Here is a 20,292-nt window from a genome sequence, read left to right on the forward strand (position 1 = left end):
ATGAATGAATGGGTGAGTGGATACATGAATATTTACACGCACGGGAGGCCAGACAGGCAGGAGGATACAGAAATGTGTGAAAGGATGGATTGGTGGGAGGACAAATGTGAGAAGGGGAGGAACATATAGGATGAGAAAAACCAGTGAGGAGATGTGGGTAGGAAGGCAAACTATTATATGTGAGGATGGGAGAAATGGATAAATGAGAGGGTAAACGATGGATGGGGAGGTGAATAGGGAGAGAGCCCGTGGGTGAACCAAAGGGTGGCCTCTAATCACACTGAGAATGTTGTGGAGGAGCCTTTAGGGTTTTGCTGGGAGGGTAATGGGAACCTCAGGCTGGGGTTTCTTGAAGTGTGGAGGTTAAGGGCAGCTGGGAGGAAGAGGAGCTGTTTCGTTTCTTCCCTCCCCTCCATTGTCGTTCATGACTGACTGCCTTTCTCACCTCCGATTTTCCTCCTATAATTGGGCAGAAACCCAGATCCCTTCCTGCTGCCCAATTGGGAGCAGAGTCAGAGCTTCTAGAGAACCAACCCGGGGGCCAAAGGGTTTCCCACGGCCCCGCCCCAGCGTCAGGGGCTCCCCTCACTGTCGTGAATGGCAGACCCTGAATGGGACGGGACGTCAGGGGTGGTAAAGGCAGCTGGGGTCTTCCACGGGCCAGAGACACAAACTGTCTCCTGAGGTTCTGGGACCCCCCGGCCCCAGACTTTCCCAGACCACAGAGCACCGTGGACGCTGATCATTCTGGCTATGACATCATCTGTGGTACACGTTCTGCCTGGAAGGACTGGGTCCCTTTTCAACCGAGTGAGATGCTGAGCACACAATGGTGCACACCAGCCATGTGCGGGACACGCTCTTTCATCACAGAAGCAAAGTCTTGGAAGGAACCTCACAGACCATGTAACCCCACCCCCACCGGGCCCGGAGGCTTCCTGCTTGTGCCCTAGCTCTGGACTCAGTGCTGATGACGCCACTGACTATCTCTGCCTCTGGGATTGCCACGGGAGGGCCCTGCCAACAGCACAGTGACCCAGCCAGCCAAGGCCAGGCTGCCAGTCAGCACAGAGCCCTGTCTAGACCCGAGTCTCAAAACTCCAGGGGCCTTGCCTCTCCACGTGGCTGCATAGAGCCCAGGTGGTCTAGGAGCTTGGCGGCCTTGGCTTTGAGTTTGGGCTCTGCCACTTGTTAGCTCTGTGGTCCTGGGCAAGTTTCTTAATCTGAGCCTCAGTTTCTGCAACTCTAAAGTAATACCCTCCCCTCAGGGCCGCTGCTCTGCTGCTGAGAGAGCCAGTAGAGTGGTAGCAGAGTGCCTGGCAGAGGGCAGACACCTACCATGTGGGACCTTCTTCCTTCCGTCCCTTGTACCACCTCCAGCCCAAGACAATCACTCTCATTGAGCACCAGGGGACTCCACCATGTGCCCCTCGGTGTGGGGGAGAGAGAGGCTGCGATGACGCTGGTGGTGCAAATGGCTTTGCCCTGGAGTCTGGGCTCGGATGCTCTTAGGAGAAGGTACCAGACAGCCCCAGGGGCCTGCTTTCCCCTCCCCTGCCCTGGAGCCTGCAGGGAGGAGGCAGGGCTGCCGAGATGACCATGCCTGGACAGGCTGTGTGGGAGGGAATCTGGATGGGCGGCCCTGAGTGCTAGCAGAGCCTCCCTGGCTGCCCTCCTGGTCTTTATCCTCCGTGAACTGCGGAGGGGCCCCCAGTGGCCTGGGCATCGTTGCTCTGTCCATGGGCAGAGCGGGGGATGCCATGCGGAATCCTCAGCTCCTTCAAGTCATCCCAGCCACCACCACTCCATCCCACCCCCATTCCATCCCCCACCCCCACCCCACTCCATCCCCACCCCATCCCCACCCCAGCCCCACCTCACCCCCACCCCACCCCCTCCAGACAGCCCACAGGCCTGGAATGAGGGAGGAAAGGCAGGTGGATGGAAATGGTGGCGTCTGGACGAGAGGCAGAACCTCCACTGAGAGCGATAGCCGATGGCCGTCTGCCCTGTTCGGCTTTGACCACCGTCCTCCCTCCGCCCCTGCAGCCCGTGGGCCATGAGGCCCGCCCACCCCGTCACCTCTGTCCCCTGAGGCGATCGGTGCAAGCCACCCCCTTGGCCGCTGGGAGCCATCTGAGAAGAGGAAAGGGACCCCCAAGCCTCCATAGGGACATCCTGGGGGCCCTCCCCCACCCCACCTGCCGAGGCATCCCCGGGGGCCAGAACTGCCGCCACAACATCTAACACAGAGACGGAGACACGGACAGGCAGACAGAGACGGACAGGAGGGCCCTGAGGACCACCAGGACCAGCCTCAGCTCTCCCACGGCCTGGCTGGGCCAAAGCCCCAGCGGGGGGAGGAGGGAGAGACGGAGGCCGCTGGTGGGGCTGCAGCTGGGAGAGGGGGGGTGGTTTCTGAGTGACAGCCCAGGGAGGAATGTCCTGCCCCTCCCTTCCCTGTGTGCAGAGCCAAGGGTGAGGTTCTCTGCTTCAACCCACTCCCCGCCAGCCCGCCCTGCCCTCAGAGCCCCAGAAGCCTCCATTTCCGACCCTCTTGCCGCTTTGGCTCTGGCAGGTGCTGCCTTCTGGAAGCCTCTGTGAGCATCGAGGCACGCTAGCACGGTCCCTGGTCACTGGTTAGAGCAAAGCCCCCTGGGCCGGGCCTTCACTGCAACTTGGAACACAGCCTGCACCCTGACACCCACCCCCAGGGCACGCCAGGGGCGCTCGGGACCGGCCGGGGCTTTGCCCGGCTCCCAGGGACCCGGACGCTTCAGCTGGGCTCCGTGGCTTCCAGTGTGGGCGCTGCTCAGAAAAGGAGGCTCCTGCAGGGACCCAGGCCTGTCCCAGCCCTGGCCTTTCCTCCCAGAACAGGCTGCGGGAGGGGACCAGGGCTGAGGGCGAGGGCGAGAGGACAGAGGAGGGGCTCGGTTCATGGGTTAGAGACCAGAGACGGGCACAGAGGTTTCCTGCTTCTGTGAGGGGGCTGAGAGGAGGCCCTGACCAGCCCTTCCTCTGCATGTGTCCTCAGCCCTGTGTCCATGTTGAGATAAACTGCCCCCCGCCTCCCGACTAGCACAGGCTGCATGAGGAAGAGGAGGTGAGGGAGGTTACAGAGCTCTTGCTTTACCAACAGAAGGAAGGTCAACAACTGGAGAAGCAAAGGACAACTTGCTCTGGAGTCTCCGCCACTGAACAGTGGGTGGCTCCAGTGGGCTGGCGGGAAGGGGAAAGCGTGGTCCCTGTGCCTAAACTCTGACCCCAGACCTGCACAAGAGGCTGAAGCCGCCAGGGAGGCGAGGGTCCAGGCCTTTCTCCCAGTCCCCCCTGCCCGCTCGGCCCCTGGGGAGCCGTGAGCAAGCGCAGCGTCCCTCCTGTCCCGCAGGAACAGCCAACGGGGCGGTGAGCAGAGAGCGGGGTCAGGGACACAGCCCTCTCATCGGCACCGGGGCCTGCGGCCGCAGCGGCCACCGCCGCCACCTGCCCTCACCGCGGTGGGATGCCTGCCCTCAACAGCCAGCCCTGCTTCCTTTCACAGGTGCCTGCCCGGGCCTGCTTGGCTCTGCTGTGGAGTGTGGCAGGGCTGCCAGTCTGGATGGGGGAGGCCGGGCCCTGTGCCGGGAACTGCAGAGAAGCTGGGCGGAGCGGGGGCTTGGTCTGGGTGCTGAGGCGGGTGGAGGCAGGGGCAGAATCCGGCATTAGAAGTGACCTCGAGTGTATTCAGTGGCTCGGAGTGGAATGAATTTGCAAATGCAAGCGTGGCCGTGACGGGTGTGGATGCTGGGGTTTGTCAGGTGGGTGGACAAAGGGCTGAGGACACATGCAGAGGAAGGGGTAGGTGATGAGAGCCAACCCAAACCAGGGGGGTGCTGGAGGGCCGCCGGGTGGTGGGGAGTGCCAGGTGCAGGGTGTGTGGGATCCAAGAGGACAGGCTGGGGCGGGGGGGGGGGGGGGGCGATCTGGAGCCAGCTGCTCTGCCATTGGGGAACCCAGGAAGTGGGGGTGCCCCTAGGCCAAGGCAGAGAGGCCTGGGCCCCTGAGCTCTGTGCTGTGACGCCCCAACTGACTGTCGCTTACCTTTGGTTTTAAAAGCAAAGTGACAGTGCTTGCACACATAGGGCCGGACGTCAGTGTGGGTGCGGATGTGTTTCTTCAGCATGCTGGGCTTCTTGCAGCGAATTCCACACTCCTCACAAACATATTTCCCTCGGCCGCGGCCTCGCACATATACATACTCTTCGTTTGATTTGTACCTATGAGCAACAGGCGTCATGGTAAAAGGAACAAAAGGAGGAGCAGAGGCGGTCCCCACCTCAGAGGATGCGCTGCACCCAGTCTGGGCGCCGATGCCGGAGAGGAGGATGCAGAGCCCGGGGGAACATCCGGGCGATGGGGACAAGGCACCCTGGGGATCCAGCATGGACCCCTGCACCTGCCCTGCCCCTCAGACTGGGGGCGGCCCCTCCTCCCCTCCCAGAGGCAGCAAACCCTGGCGCTTCCTGCCGGGAGGTGAGGCCACAGGTCCGCACAGGGACCTCTGTTCCAGAACCAGCTGGGCACCAGCTTCTGCCCACCACGAACGGCCACTCTGGGCCACCAGCGACACCAAGGAAGTAAAAAAATAAGGTGACAGCCACGGCTCTAGCAGCTACCACGTCCGATCGCTCAGTCTGTGCCGGGCACTTGGCGGGAATTGTACCACAATCACCAGGAAGAACCCCTCAGAGCCGAGGCTCCACAGCCAGAGAGAGAGGAACTGGGATCTGACCTGCCGTCCACCTCCCCGAGGCGGCGGTGCTACGTCTGCCAGGAAGCCACCAGATGCTCGGTGAGGGAGAATGAGGGACGGCCATCATTTCTCTGTCCTCACCATGTGGAAACGGGAGCCCTGCTTGGTCTCCTCTTTGCACTGTAGGTTCAGCCCCCTGGACAACCCCATTGGCCCTGCTCGGCGGGTCCATGACACACCCCCCCCCTCCAACATCCAGCCACGATCGCGTCCTCGCGTCCCCCTTTCATTTCACTGCAGTGCCGTAGCGGGCACCATGAGGTCCCTCCCACACTGGCCACAGCCACCCTGACTTCTGCCATATTTGGGCTTTGCTTTAGGCTCAAGCCCAACTCAAGGCAGGCCAGCGACTGCAGCTGTCATTTCTTCCTCCAGAGCAGGCTGATATCACAGTGTCCTCCCAGGTGGAGACGCACACACAGAGAAAGGACTCAGAGAGACGCTGGCGGTGCCCCAACTTGGTGGGGGGGGTGGTGGTAGAAGGGGAAGCCTCTATACCATGGACAGTGGGCTGGGCCAAGGTCAGAAATACAAAACAAATGTGCTCACCTTGGTCTCTAGGGTGAGTGACAGGTACTGAGAGAGAGAGAGAGAGAGAGAGAGAGAGAGAGAGAGAGAGAGAGAGAGAGAGAGAGAGAGAGAAGAGACAATATGCTGAGTGCTGTGGGTGACCAGAAAGGCCCAGTGGGGGTCTGAACTGGCCTTTGCAGAATAAATTCTCTCAGGCAGTTCTTTGTGGCAGAGTTGGATCTGACTTGTGAGACTCCTATTTTGGGAGACCCCTCTGGCCAAGCATGGGGGCTGGTGTGGGCCCCGAGGCCTGGGGTCAGAGAGCTGTTACAACTGCGTGAAGCCAAGCGGGCAGAGCCGGGCTGGAGGAAAGAGGACCCAGATTCACGAGGCTGGGGCAGGAGGAAAAAGCGGGTAAGGAGCCTTCTCTCCATTCCCACCACCCACCACCAAGGCAAGCCCTTGTCCACTTTCCAGGCTCGCGTTCGTGCCATTTCCTTGCCTTTCCTGCTGTGATTTTTTTTTACCACAGGAGAATGGCATGGCTCCGTGGTCCGATGCCCAGCACAGCTCTAAGAATAGGAGGTGCCTTTTACTTGAAAGAAAAGGGTTCGACAAGGGGAGATGCTGTGGGGTGAACGACCAAGTGCAAGGCCTGAGAACCACCAGTCAGGCACCAAGGAGCCAGCCCAGGAGAAAAGAGTGCAGTCAAAGCCTGGCTTAGGACCAGACAGGGCGACCTGGGAGGGACTGGGCCTCTTGTGTTCAGAGAAGGGAAACTGCCAAAGAGGAGTGGACTCCTTACATGTGCTCAGTGCCTGGAGCTGCTCCAGCCTTCAGCAGGCCCTGGCCTGTAGGGTTCTCCAACAATAATGTTCACACTGGGCTCAGGATGCAGAGGCGGGAGGCCCCTCCGCGACCCCACCCCCTCACTGAGCTGTCTTTTCAGAGTAGGCGTTGATGGAAACGGAACTTCGTAAAAGAGCGTTCTGTGAATTTAAAGACAATCTGAAAACTATTGCTAAAGAACAGTCGCTCTTGGGAGCTTCTACAACCTCTTATTTCCAGAGTGGGAGGGTCCCCGTGCATCCTCCGATTTGGTCATTTTTAGGCAGACCTGGATCTGGGGTCTCAGAGGGTCCCAGGGAGCTCCTGCCACCTCGAGACGGCCCTCTGACAATTAAGCTGAAGTTGTCCACCTGTGTTCCCAGCGCAGTCTGAGCTCTGGCCCATGCAAGTCCTCTTCCACGTGACCTCTGCGAAGGATGCCACGCTACTCCAGACTCCTTCCTCCAGGCCTTACCCTTCCATGTCCTCGAACAATTCCACAGGGATGGACCCAGACTCCTCCCCAGCCTGTCTCACACCCCTCCAGGTTGTCTTTCTCAAGACAAAGGGCCCACAGCTGCCAGAGGCTCTCGGGTGGGGCTGGAGGCAGCCCAGCTTGAAGCAGGACTACGGCCTCCTCTCTCCAGCCTCACTTCCTTGTTCCCCAGACAGGAACCAGACCCAGGAGGGGAAAGGGACCAGATCCTGGAGAGGGAATCCATGTCTTCTTCACTAAAAACCACTAAGAAGAAAGCCAGAGGGTCCGAGGTGCCCTCTTTTGTTGTGGAAACAGAAACCGCCGCCAGTTGTCCGGTGCCTTCCCTGTGGCGCCTGCCTTAACCTTTTCCCAGGAAGTAGTTGTGGGAGCCTTGGCACAATTCTCTATGACAAGTAGCAGGAGCTGAGGCTGAAGGCCAGGTTGAGGTGACTTAGAAAAGCATGCCTCAGACGCGGGCACAAAAGCCTAGCGGGTGTCCTGCCGGCAGTGGAGGGGGAAGAGGAAGGTGCCCAGTTAGAGCTGGGCTCGGGAGCGCCTTCTGGTGCTGTGTGTGCAGAAGCCAGAGGGGATGCTGACCAGAGCTGTCTACCATCACAGCCGATGAAATGTGTGTATAAACCAGGTGCCGATCCATGCCTGGGGGCCAGTGGCTAAGAGCTGCTTAGCTTCTAGTCTGTACCTGGGCACAGCTGACCCTCTGTAGGATATGGCTGCAGTTACTACAGGTGGGCTGGAGGGTGCGCAGTAGGTGTGTGTGTGTGTGTGTGTGTGTGTGTGTGTGTGTGTGTGTGTTGGGTGTGTGTGTGTTGGGTGTGTGTGTGTTGGGGGGGGGGGGGGGCTCAGGGAACAGGGCCTGAGCGCAGAGGCAGGGCGGCGGAGAGTGCGCCTGGGTTCCTGCCCTAACGCAGCCTCCTCCTGAGGACTCACAGTCAGAAAGTCAAAGCTCCCATGGAGGCTACATTATTCTAACACATTAAAATGGAACATGACATTGAAATAAGGAGCATTTGTCCGGGCGCCACTGAAATCACCCCGATGATTTGCGTCCCAGCCTGTGGGAGGCTGTCACCCAGAGAGCTGCAGACACAGAGAACCTGTGAGGTAGGCCGGGGGTTAACAGCCAAGTGCCCGGGAATCCAGGGACGGAGGGAGGGAGACGTGAGGAATTCCCGGAAGGATGACTCAGCATAGGAAACACGGTGAGATGCTGAGTGTCTGCACACGATGACTTTTCAAGAGGAGAGAGCCTGTCCCCCAACCCTCGGTTAACAGGTGTGTTGAGAGCCTGCCCCGGTCCCTGGGAGCCTGCTGAACCCTCTATCTCCTCACTCAGGGCCTCCCGTGGAGACCCAGCGCTGGAGGCCCATCCCAACATCTGTCTCATTGTCAGACCGGAGAGAAAGATGAGGAGGCTGGGCTTCTCCTGCCAGAGCCCCCCCGAACCCAGGGAGCCCGGGCAGCCCAGCTTGCTGCCTCCGTGTGCCTCCCCAGCTGGGAGGGCCTCCCTGGTTTGTGGGCAGGAAGTCTGAGGAAGAGAGGGGAGGCGCCCCCTTCGGTGAGCGAGCAAGCTGTCCTGTTCTGCTGGACCCCAGACAGAGCCCCACTACCTTCACAACAGCCCCTGCCCCGACCTTAACCTTTGGGTCCTCCAGGAGGATGGGGCAGATGAAAGGCATTAGCCCCTAAACGGGGGAAGGAAGAGAGCCTGGACCAGTATGGGGACATCCATGATCGCTCTTTTCAGCACCAGACCCCGAAAACACCCTGGGAGAGTCGGAGCAGGGAATGGCCTCCTGCTGGTGGGCTGACAGGTGGCCCCAGTCCATGCCACTGCTGTCCCTTCCAGCCCCAGTGGGAGCTTCTGGGCTTCTGCTCAACCTGTGGCCCAGACTTATTCAAGCCCCCCCCCCCCTCAGCCCCACAGAGCCCCCCTCCCCACCACTGGCCAGGAGGAGGAGGCACGCCCCCAGCCCTCCCCCTTGGAGGGCTTCACCACTCACGGTGATGGTGAAAACCCAGAGTCCACAGAGCGCCACCACCAGCAGGTTACAAACCGCAGGAAGTCATGGCTCTGAGCCTGGTCCCCAGCTTGCAAGCTAAGCAATCACAGAAGCTTCCGAGAGACGGATCTGAGGCAGTCCAGCTGCTGGATATGCTGACGCCCTGAGAGTCCATGGGAACTGGCCTCCGCCTCTTTGCTAGGGGGTGACCCCTTCTTTCTGAGCCAGCCTGCACCCCACCTGGCCCCCACTGGGCCACCGCACTTTCCTCCCTGGCCCCGGCTGAACAGCACAGCCCGTGGACAAGCCTCTTTGGCCCTTCCGGCCCCTGCCAGCTGCCTCCACTCCTTGCCACCTTCCCCGGGGAGATGCCCTGCCTGCTCCTGGCTCCAGTTCCCAGGAGACCTGCTCAGTCCCTGGCTGGCCGCCTTCCGGCCTCCGTCTGCCAGCCATGCGCACCAGCAGGTCATGAGGCCTCGTTCACAGCCTGGCTTCTCCCGGGCCGCCTGAGGCTCATTTTGGCTCCTGTTCTGGGTGCTGTCTGCTGCCACCCTGTTCCTGGGAGCCTGCCTGCCTGGCACACCAGCCCTGCTGCCCTGCTCCAGCCCAATCTGTCCTCTGCTGGCTGCTCTTCCCAGGACACACCTCCCCCAACTCTCCCGGCAGCTGGCCCATCCTGTGGTCTGCAGGCCACCCCTGGTGACAGCTGACACCGGTCCACTGCACAGGCCCCAAATCCTGCTTCGAGTTCCGGCCCCGCTCCTTCCTTGGTCTGACGCCCTTAGCTCCCTCTCTTGGCCCTGACAGCATCTCTGCCTGTTAAACTCCTCCCTTGGTTCCTGGCCTCCCAGGTCTCCTTTCTTCCGAGACAAACTAGTTCTCTCTGTTTTTTTTAGTTTTTATTTTGCAATGATCACAGACACAGCAAAGCTGAACATATAGGAAAACAATTATTTTTTCCCCCTGAAACTGTTTAAGAGCAAGTGGTCAATGCCACATCCCACCCCCCCTGAACTCCTCAATGCGTTTCTTCCAGCCCAGGCCACGGCCAAGCTCCCCTGCCTGGTCAAGCTCAACTCCTCACGCCTAGTCCACCGTGTGTGTGAGACGGCCCTCCTCAACCCCAGGCACCCAACCCGTCCACGCTGTGTTACCTCTTGAGCCAAAGGACTCCCCTGGGGCTGACCACACGCATGCGCGCCCCCCCCCTCCACACACACACATACACAGCCCTTCCTCCCTTCCCCCTGTTGGCATGTTTTATGTAGGTGTAAAGCGGTGTGCTAATACCTCTCTGGACCAGTTCCCTCATTAGCAAAGTGAGGCATTTGGATCAAACAATTTTTAGGGATTCTATCATAGTAACAGCCACTCTAGACTTTTACGGAGTGATTAGTATGTGCCAAGCACTGTACGTTTTTTACACGTAGCATCTCAGGTTGTCCTCATGAAAACCCTTTGAGATATAATTACTGTTATTGTCCCCATCTTACAGATGAGGAAACGGAGGCACACAGCAGTTACATGATCTACCTAAGAGCAGCCGGCCACTCTGGCAGACCCAGGACTCCCACAGAGGCCTGACTTCAGAGCCAGTGCCCGTCTGCAGAGCACTCACTGAAGGGAGGAGCCAGGAGTGTTCCCTTCCCTTGCAGAGGCGATCATACAGGTAAATATGATCATTCACGACTGAATAAGAGGTCGCCTTACTAGGAGCCAGGCACTGTGCCAGGTACTTACACACGAACCTGGCTTTCTTTCATTCTCAACAACTTCGACACCTAGGTACTGTTATTCTCATTGTCCAGATCAGACGACTGAGCCACAGAGAGCTTAGATGACAGGATTTGAGCCCAGGTCTGGCTCTCCTGCTGACCTGAGCGAGGTGCTCCCTGTGGAGGGCAGGCAGTGAGCAATGCCACTCATTCCTGCCGACCGGCAGTGGGTGGGATGGATGTGCCAAGCTCTGGGCAAGTGTTTCCACGTGCCTGGTACTATTGGGCATTCACCATGGTCCTGAGAGGCACCTGCACCTCCAGAGGGAAGAATGGCACCCAGAGGTCCCAAAGAGCATGATGCAAGGCGCCAGGCCTGGCAAATGCCAGGCCGCAAGATGCGGTCGCTGGAAGGTCACTTGGGGCTGGGCCTTCAGCCTTGGGCAGCAAGGAGCTGCTGATGCTTGGAGGGAACAGACCCCCACTGGGACCCCTTCTCCAAACCTTTGGGAGAGAGCCATTTGATCCTTATTCTAAGTTGTGAGGCCACTTTAGAATAAATTGTGCATCTCACCCCCTCACCTGTGTGTTCAGACCAGTCAATACCCAATACCCAACCCTGCGCTCCAAAAGGAAATCCTCCCCAGCTCTCCCCCGAGATGTCTCTTCTGGGCTGGGCACCCCGTCAAAGGCCCCTGCCCAAGGTGGGCCCCTGCCCGTGAGCTTGGGCTGGGTTCTCTGATCCTTAGGAAAGGCCAGCTTCTCCTCAGGGAGAGACTGGGGCATGTAGCAGCCCCACGGCCGCCTCGCCCTGGCCTTCCTGCCGACGGTCTCCGGTCTCCGAGAACATCTCCAGTGCTGAGCGCGGAGCTGACGAAACTCATTGATGACGGGAGCAGAAAGGATCCCACAGGTCACGTCAGAGAGGGTTCACCCAAACCCCACGGCGGATGAGAAACCGAGGTTCGGGAAGAGCCCCAGGTCTCAGGCGTAGTAATGGCAGAGTCAGGCCTCCAACTCCAAAGCCAACTCCTTCCCACCTCCTCCAAGCGAACGAGGAAACGCTGCTTGCCCACGTCTCCAGCTCCGTGCTCACACCCCGTGCCTCCCTGGAGGCAGCCCTACTTCAAACAATGCCCAAAGATGGCAAAGGTACATTTGCTGTGATCTGCAGCTAATGAACTCCAATGGGCTCATGCTCAACCTCAGTCGGACCCTCCATCTGCCCAACAACCCATGTGCCATTTTTCTTCTTTGATCTTGTTTCTCCCATTATGGAATTGGAACTAACGTCCACCTCTCTCCCTTCTGAACTACTGTCCACATGGCCATCAAAGACCCCCCTGGCTTACAGCCTCCACCCGAGCCTGCAATCAAATGGGAATGAGAATGGATCAATGTCAAGGGCACAATGCCTTCAAAACCTATGAAAAGTCATTCCCAACGTGAATCCTACACTTCAATCCATGGTAACAGTGAAGAACTTCCCGGCATTGTCAGTCACGGGAAATGCCAGAAAACTAACCTCTCCTGGACCTTTTTCAGAAAGACCACACTGTGGAGGGGCGGGGGGCATGGAATCTTTGTGAAAATGAGGAATAAACTGAGGGAGGGGAGGACATCCTTTCCAGAAAAAGGAGACCCAACAGACAAGGCAAGGGCATTTCCAGGGTGAGGTGCAGGGAGACCGCGAGGGTAGCTGTGTGCCAGGCCAAGGCCCGTGCAGCCTGGAGCCGCTGACCAGGGAGGGACTGTGGGTCAGCAAGATGGGATTCACAGAGCAGCCGATGCTTCTGAATGCCTGAGGGAGGTGCTGGTGAGGTGAGGACTTGGAGACCAAATCAGTAATAGATGCTAGAAAACTGAGTGAAGCAAAGAAAACTAGTAGCTTCACTGAAGTGTCCTAACTTCACTTAGATTTGGGAAGTCCTTTGAGTACTCGGAGAAAGATGCTAGGCCAGTTCAGAGAGTCCATCTAACTAGACTGTTAACAACTGATATTTCTATTTGAGCGATAATCTTTACAAAGAACTAAGTTTTCCCAGAACACACACACAATTAGTATCCCGAGTGGAAACAGAAAAGTTGTACGGGATAGAAAAAGTGACCGGAGTTCATGATGTGGCTTAGCTGTGACTTGCACAGGGTACCACTCTAATGAGAGGGCGAGAAGATGGGGCAGGGGGTGTGGAGGGCAGAAAGACTCTTGTGTGGCTTTTCAATGCCTAAAGCTGAAAAGCCGAGATCCAGGCACATCACTTAGAGAAGTGGAGGTGGTAAGATGAGCCCAGAAGAGATGAAAGGGGTGGTTTCTGACGTGGGGAGGAGGAAATTCAGGGAAGAGAAAGGGTGCTGAGGATGCAGATCTTTCCATAACGAAGGAAAGGTTGTGGAAAGATTTGCATCCTCAAACTCTGCATATGTGTAATTTTTAGAGAGAGAGAGAGAGAGAGAGAGAGAGAGAGAGAGAGAGAGAGAGAGAGAGGAGGCTGCTTCTCCTACAGGAGAGACGGGGAGAAGCCAGCTTCCTCCTGCTGCCATTTGACTCCAGGGCAGATGGAAGGCGGGACTCAGGCACACACTGTCCAAGCCCAGAGGACACACTGGCTGCCACTGAGCTCCGCCCTCTGGGCCACCACGTGTGCGGTGGGGATTCCACTTCCTGCACTCCCTCCTCTCAGCTTTGAGCCCCTGCTGCCTGAGACCCCCTACAGGAAGGGGAGGCAGTGCCTGGTGAAGGAATGGATCCTCCTTTAAATTTTAATGGGATGCATTTAGGTCTTCCCTGACAGTCCTCAGGCTCCCGGGACTCTGGTCTCAGCTACTCAGACACTCAGTCTGCCCCGCAATCAATATGTCTTCTTTCTTTCCCATTTCGCTTTTGACATTGTCTCCCCCCCCCTCTTCCCGCCCCCCCCCCTCCCCCCCCCCCCCGTCAGTGACTTGGGTTTCTTAGTGACACAACCAGCTTCCTCTAACGTCTGGAGCGGGTGTTCCCGGGAAAGTCCTTTGAGCACCCAGGAGAAAGATGCTAGGTCAGCAGTGTCAACCTAACTAGACTATTTAACATCGGACATTTTTATTTGGGGATAGTCTAAAGTCTGAACATGCAGAGTGGAATGGTCAGCAGGGAGGCAGTGGCTGGAGTGAGGTGTTGGGGTGTGCTGGGATGCATGAGAAGGGATGGCATCCATGCCCTCTGACAGGATGGTCCTCCCTCAGCTCAGCACCTGAGTCATGAAGTTGGCAGGGTCTGGCATGGAATCTTTCTGCTAAAGGCCTGAAGGGCTTGGGGGCAGTCCTAGGCAACCCATGCCCAGGAGTCACCCTATCCCACACTTCCTGGCCCAGCCCACTGTTGTGTTTCTGTTCTATTGCCCTGCTTTCCAATTCTTTTTTTCTTTAATATACTTTATTGATTTCTTACAGAGAGGAGGGAGAGAGATAGCTAGAAACGTCGATGAGAGAGAAACATCGACCAGCTGCCTCTTGCACACCCCCTATGGGGGATGTGCCCGCAACCAACGTACATGCCCTTGACCGGAATCGAACCTGGGACCTTTCAGTCCGCAGACCGACGCTCTACCGCTGAGCCAAACCGGTTTCGGCTATGCTTTCCAATTCTAAGTTGAGGCTGGGCTGCCACTCTAAACGCAGTCCTTCCCTGCCCCTGTCCATGGCCTCCTTTATGAGTATCCTCCCCCACTCCCTGCTGGCCCGGTCTATGTCTCCCACCCCTTCTCCCACCCCCAACTGGGTCTGGATGACTACTGTTGGAATCCAGGTAGTTTCCATCAAGTTCCTCTTCCACACCAGCCCTTTCGGCTGACCTCCCATCTTTCCTTGCAACAAGTGAACTTGAGTTAGGACAATATAGGCACCGCCCTCAATGAACAATATAACTTTGTCTACGTGAAAACAACATTCCCTGACAAAGGAGCCCTTCTATAATGACCAAGGCAAAGGCGAGAGAGCCAGCACATTCCTGATGGGGCCTCCCAGAGGCTGCCTGGGAAACAGAGGCTTTGTCCAGGTGTGGAAGCGATGGGGAACGAGACGGGTGTGTACACCGGGAAATCAAGGCAATAAATAGAAATCATACACGGTGTGCACGAAGCATGGCCCTTGGATCCAAGTCAGGAGGGGATCGGGGGAAGACAGGAATGGATTCTAGCACCAATATTATTAAAACTAGGGGTATGAAGGGACCTAGGAGGTTAGCTAGGAAAGAGGGTTGAGTACTGCCCTTTGAAGGCTGAATAGGGTTTGGCAATGGGCAGCCCCAGCAGGTACAGAGGTGAAGCACACAGGGGCGGGTCAGAGGTGGGCCTGAAAGAGCAGGCTGAGCTCTCACTAGATGCTGTAGGTGAGGCGGCCACAGAGACCCTGGAGCAGAGGCACGGCACAGGCAGAACCACAATCAAAGACACTCAGGGGCACCAACCTCTCTCCGGAGAGAGGGAGACCAGAGCCATAGCACAGGGGATGAAGAGAAACCACATCCAAATCATAGACCACCTTGTGTAGACACCAGAATTTGGGGACTAATAGGAAGAGGAAGGACAGGGGAGAAGAAAGCATCCAAGATGACACTAGGTTTTGAGTATGAGGAGCGGGGTGCATCGTCTGAGATCTAGATGTGGAAGAAGATGCTGTTGGTGACAACGGGAGGGTGAGGTTGGCACATGCTGAGTTTGGTGCCCTGAATCTCCCAGGCAAAGGTGCCCAGGAGGCAGAAGAAGCAAGGGTCTATGGTTCAGGAGTGAGGTCCTAGCTGGAGACCCAGATTTAGTGTCCTTGGGACAGTGATGAGGTTTAAAATCAAGGAGATGAATGACATTGACAAGAGAGAACACTCAAGGCCAGCAGAAATCAGTCCAACTGACCAGGTACATGAGTCCTCATTACATTCAGACTGCCAACCAACCTACCTTTCCTCCCTACCTGTCCCCATCTCACCCAGCCTCCCAGGCCTAGCTCTCTCTGATTATTTCTGCCCCAGGTGGGTCCCTTCCTGCTGTAAGCATCCCAACACTGGCAGTCCACACCTCAGCACCGAGACTTGTACTGTCCTCTGCACCAGGAGGGCAGAATCGCATCTTACCGCCTGGCTATATCTTCTGGCACAGAGCACCCATAAAGCACTGAATAAATAGCTCCTCATTGATGGGTGGGTTAACTAACTATCAATTCCTGGGTTGGAGGTCAAGGAGAAGAATAAGGTGACTAGTGAGTAGCTGACTAGCGATAAAAAGACTCGTCAACGTTGGGCTCATGCAGCGTCCACTTTTGTATCTCATCGCTATGAATTATATCTCCATGGATCGACATCATACATCTCTATGGATCAACAGGGATACATCTCAGGAACACTGTTGAGTAAAAAGAAGTTGCAGCTCTATGTTAAACCCACTAGAGTTGTCAGCGCTGTCTCTCACGTCTGCCTGGTTCCCCAGCACACGGCAGGCCTGCACTGCCCGCTGCGTCCGAGGCAGGAGGGGCCCTGGGCTGCTCTGGCCCCTGGCCTGGAGCAGAAGCTGAGGGAGGGAAGCTTGAGGAGCCAGCACACAAGTCGCCATCCCCCTCTTCCTCTCTCAGGCGCTCCCCTCCCACGCCCCTGCCTAGATCACTCAGTGATTCCTAGGAGCAGAACCCCCTGCACACTCTTGTCAAATGTGCTGGAATGCAACGCAATGCTTGCTGTGTTAAAAAATAAAAAGAAAAGAAAGAAAGAAAAAAGGAATAAATGAGTCTGAGGCAAAACCTTGGGAGCTCGGACGGGTGTGCCTGAAGGATTCACTCGGTGTTTTGGGAGGGAGACACCTGAGACATTGGGATGGGACAGTGGTTCTGTGGTTGGCTATATGGATGGTTGTTCATGAGATACCAGAAGTGCTCCCGTTATGTGATAACCCCAAAGACGCTCACCCCACATCCCCAACACTCCTGGGGTCATACCAGCCCCAAGAGAACCATGAATGCAGTGGGGGTGGGAGGCACAGCGGGACTCGGAGAGGACAGCTAGCTGGGTTGCAGGAGGGTTTGACCGGTGACACCACCTAATCCCCCAAAGTGCAAAATTGGATGTGACCCGTTGAGAGCATAAGGATATTTTTCACAGGTGACAGAACAGAGAGATTAACCTGGAGGGAGACAGGAGAGATGGACGTAATAGTAAAAAATCCCCCGAGCCCAGAAATGAGGCCTATACACGGGTCGCATAGCATCCTCTGACCATCTGCAAAGTATGTGACTACCCCCTTCTGCGGAGGAGGAAACGGCGGGAGGAGAAGGGGACTGACGGGTGGGACACAGGTAAGTGGGAGAGCTGCTCTGGGGCACGGATGACCTGGAAAGAGAGACAGACTCTGAAACGGAGCAGCTGGGACTGACAGCCTGGACGGGACGGTGGGGCTAGAGTGGGTGGGAGGAGTGCGGACGGATGCCCGGGCTGCAGGAAGAGGAGAGGACACTCAGGTGTAACCTTTCACCTTTTGTCCGAAGGCAGACTTTGTGGCCGAGACTTCAGCCAGTAGCTGGAACTATGAACCAACTGCGGTGGGAGAGGCTCCTGCCAGCTGCCCTCCCAGAGCTCAGGCTCCCTGAGGGACAAGGCAGCAGGGAGCCCCCTGGGAACCAGGATTTTAAAGGCTGTTGTCTCTCAGCTCTTCACGCTCACCAGCCGCCCTGGGCCCCACGGACAGAGGGAAGGAGGCAAGTCCAGAGGTACCATCGGATGAATTCCTATAGATACATGGCCTTCCAAGGACCCAATGCTGTGAGGACACAGAGCCACACGAGGGCGCTCTAACCAAATAGCAGGGAGGACACTGGTCCTCCCTTGGAAAGAGGACCAGTCAGAGTTTAGAGCCATTTGGACTAGTGGCTCTCAATGGAGCTGCTGTTAGAACTCCAGGACATTTCTCCCCAGTGGGAGGTGCCCCTGCCACTTCAGGGTGTTTGCCATCCCTGACCCCCTCCCTGCCACTGGGACAACCCAACTCCCCAAGTCTCTTTTCCAAACACCCCTTCTCTGGACACTCCCTGCTGGTCAGGGCCGCGGGAGGGTGCCCCATGGGGACCCGCACCTCCCACTCTGACTTTGTGAGTTAGGCACCTACAGGTGCTGGAGACCTGCAGCCCCGGTGACCGTGTGCTGGTGGGGGCTGCCGCCCTTGGGAGGTAGTTTTCCTCATGCCGTTGTCCTTCAGGACTGGGAGGGACGAGAGCTGTATTGAGAACACTGGGGACACAGACACAGGACCCTGAAGACAGACACCACGGGACCCGCTTACAGACACCCACATCCCAGGGAGCAAACATGTGGCCACACAGAACACAGCTCGCACAGAACGACCACAAAGCCAATCTGAGACAAGGCACACCTTCAGAGCCCACTGTGAGTTCTGAGATGTTTGCATCGTTAGGTTCCCAAGGTGAAATCCAGGGATGAGATACTAAATATTTACCAACCGATGAGCCCTCATCCACTATTTACACCCTGGCCACTTGGCACAGAGGCTGGTGTAAACATGTGGCACATGCAAGGTGCTGCAAACTGCCTGGTTGGCAGAGCGTGAGTGCCCTGTGGGACACAGGCGTACCAGGATGGCTGCTTGGACAGACAGGTGACTTTTTGAGAACACATACCAAAAAGGCAGTCTGAGCAGACCCGGGAGACACACTATCAACCCCAGTGCAGGACTGGGAACCCGCCGGCACTGACACACCGAGGGGCTGGAGGAAGACTCAGGCCCACCAGCCTGCAACACCCAGTGTGCCCACCCCCCACCGAGCAGCTGATGTCCCCAAACAGAGGTGGCCTGCACATCCCACAGGGGTGGCATCTGCTGGGAGGCACGGCCCTGCGTCTGAGACATTCACCATCTCGGACGGAATGCAGGTGGGTCCACCCCAGCCCTCCGGCCAGCTGGGCGCGACCTCTGACTCCATAGGGAGCAGACATTGCAAGCCAAACGTGCTTCTTACCCTCCTTCGAAGATTTTGACCCTCGCTGGCTCCCCTCTCTTGGAGGCGGGAGCATCCTCCTCGGGCTTCCCTCGTGTCTCCTCTTCCTTCTCCACTCTAGCTACATCTTTCTGGCCTTCCAGGGAAACCAGCGAAGGGAGGCGAACCTGGTCCACCGCAGGAGGGACAAAACCATTGCCGGTTACATGGGTAATAAGGGAACGATGTCTTCAATGGCATTGCGTGCTTACACTCAATCGGGGCTGGCTTAATCTCCACTCTGCCCCGTGAAGAGGCGCTGTAAGCCCACTTTTCAGAAAGAAGGAAGCTGACCCCAGAGAGGTGGCGTCCCTTATTCAAGGCCATGGGGTCAGTCGGTGTCACAACGAGGACTCTGGCCAGGTCTTTTCCACGGGAAGACCAGTTCGCTCTTTCTTGTACACTGGCAAGGGAGGCGCTGGGGACAGGTGCTCACCTTGGCCCCCTCAGTCAGGCCAGCACCCAAAACAGGGCCTGCCTCTCAGTGAGGGCACATAAGGAATGCTGAACTAATAAATGAAGACTCTGCTTGTGGAGATGAACTAGTCTAGTGGTTGGCAAACTCATTAGTCAACAGAGCCAAATATCAACAGTACAACGATTGAAATTTCTTTTGAGAGCCATTTTTTTTTTTTAAACTTAAACTTCTTCTAAGGCCACTTTTTCAAAATAGACTCGCCCAGGCCGTGGTATTTTGTGGAAGAGCCACACTCAAGAGGCCAAAGAGCTGCAAGTGGCTTTCGAGCTGCGGTTTGCCAACCACTGAACTAGTTTAATTCTCTTTTACAGATCAGACAGTCAAGGTCATCCAGCAGATGAAGGGCACTGCTGGGAGCAGAACGCAGGTTTCCTGAAGGCCCTGACCAACAGGGCCTCCCAGAGCTGGGCTAGAGAGGCTGTGTGAGCCCTGATGGGCATGCACCCGAGGGTGGGCAGGCTCTGTGCTGTTCATCGAGGGAAGCTTTTCTCTTCCACAGGCCTTAGTGGCGAGAGCTGGCTGGATGAGGACATATTTTTATTTGTATTTTTATCTGATGCAACACTTTTATTAGATAGGTGAGACCCGGCAATTCCATTAGGAAAGAGCTGTTTTACTCCAGTGCCCAAGGCACAATCGATTGGTTCAGGACCTCATGACCAACATGGACACTCTCTCCTGCTTACACATACTGCCTTTGACATCTGGGTTTCCTCAGTTTATATCTGACCTGGGACTGACTCAGAGCACCCTAGTTTTGCTTACGAAACTCAGGTGAGCCACCTGAAGCAGGTGTGCCTGTCATTTGTTTCTGAGTTAAATGCTATTATTATTTCATATTAAATTGTTGATTTCTGCAAAGGGGGAAGCATTTGTATTCTGATAAATGTTGTTATTGATGAAATGAACTCAATTTTTGTAGTAATGTGGTATATGGTGAAAATGTGTTTCATGGGACCCTGTGGCTTATTTCACAGACAGTCAGGCTTTCCAAGCCCTTGTCAAAAGAGAATATATTGTTTAGACCCCCCGGATAGCAGCAGGGGGTGGGCCCACCCTTGAATAGGGAGCACTGATGCTGGGCTGGCAGCTGGAGCCTGCAGTGTCGAGAATGAGATTATCATGCTGCTTCATGCCACTGTCATAAAGAAATTGCACTGCTTACAGCCAGTGGGAGAAGCAACTGTATGTCCTGGTGCTGGAAAAATATAAGAATTGCAGTCCCCATGGCAGCTACCACACCTGTCCCAACAGCATGTGATGGGGCTGAGCAGAAAGGCAGTTGGCTAAGAACCAGGGAATCTGAGTGCCCCTGCATGCTGGCAGGAAACATGCAGCGACCCAAGTGAAATATTCCAAATTTTTTTTGCAGGATTCATCTCATTTTAAGAATTTAAAATTTCAATCTGATGACTGCCCAATCCAATTAAGCCAAATTAACTCTTCTTTTTTATTGAATGGTC

General features: G+C 56.4%; 1 protein-coding gene across 3 annotated transcripts in view; it reads right to left on the minus strand.

The window, feature by feature from the left end:
* Positions 1-20,292, minus strand: part of HIVEP3 (HIVEP zinc finger 3) — a 98,879-nt gene that overhangs the window by 12,235 nt on the left and 66,352 nt on the right. For all 3 annotated transcript variants that reach the window (XM_084874457.1, XM_084874455.1, XM_084874456.1), the window contains 2 exons: positions 18,334-18,479; positions 4,081-4,256 (listed from right to left, as the gene is read on the minus strand). In XM_084874457.1, the coding sequence (XP_084730583.1) occupies positions 4,081-4,256; positions 18,334-18,479 (322 nt within the window). The remainder of the gene's footprint in view (positions 1-4,080; positions 4,257-18,333; positions 18,480-20,292) is intronic.

Source organism: Pipistrellus hanaki (genome assembly GCF_964339955.1).
Source record: "Pipistrellus hanaki genome assembly, chromosome: 2".
NCBI lineage: Eukaryota > Metazoa > Chordata > Mammalia > Chiroptera > Vespertilionidae > Pipistrellus > Pipistrellus hanaki.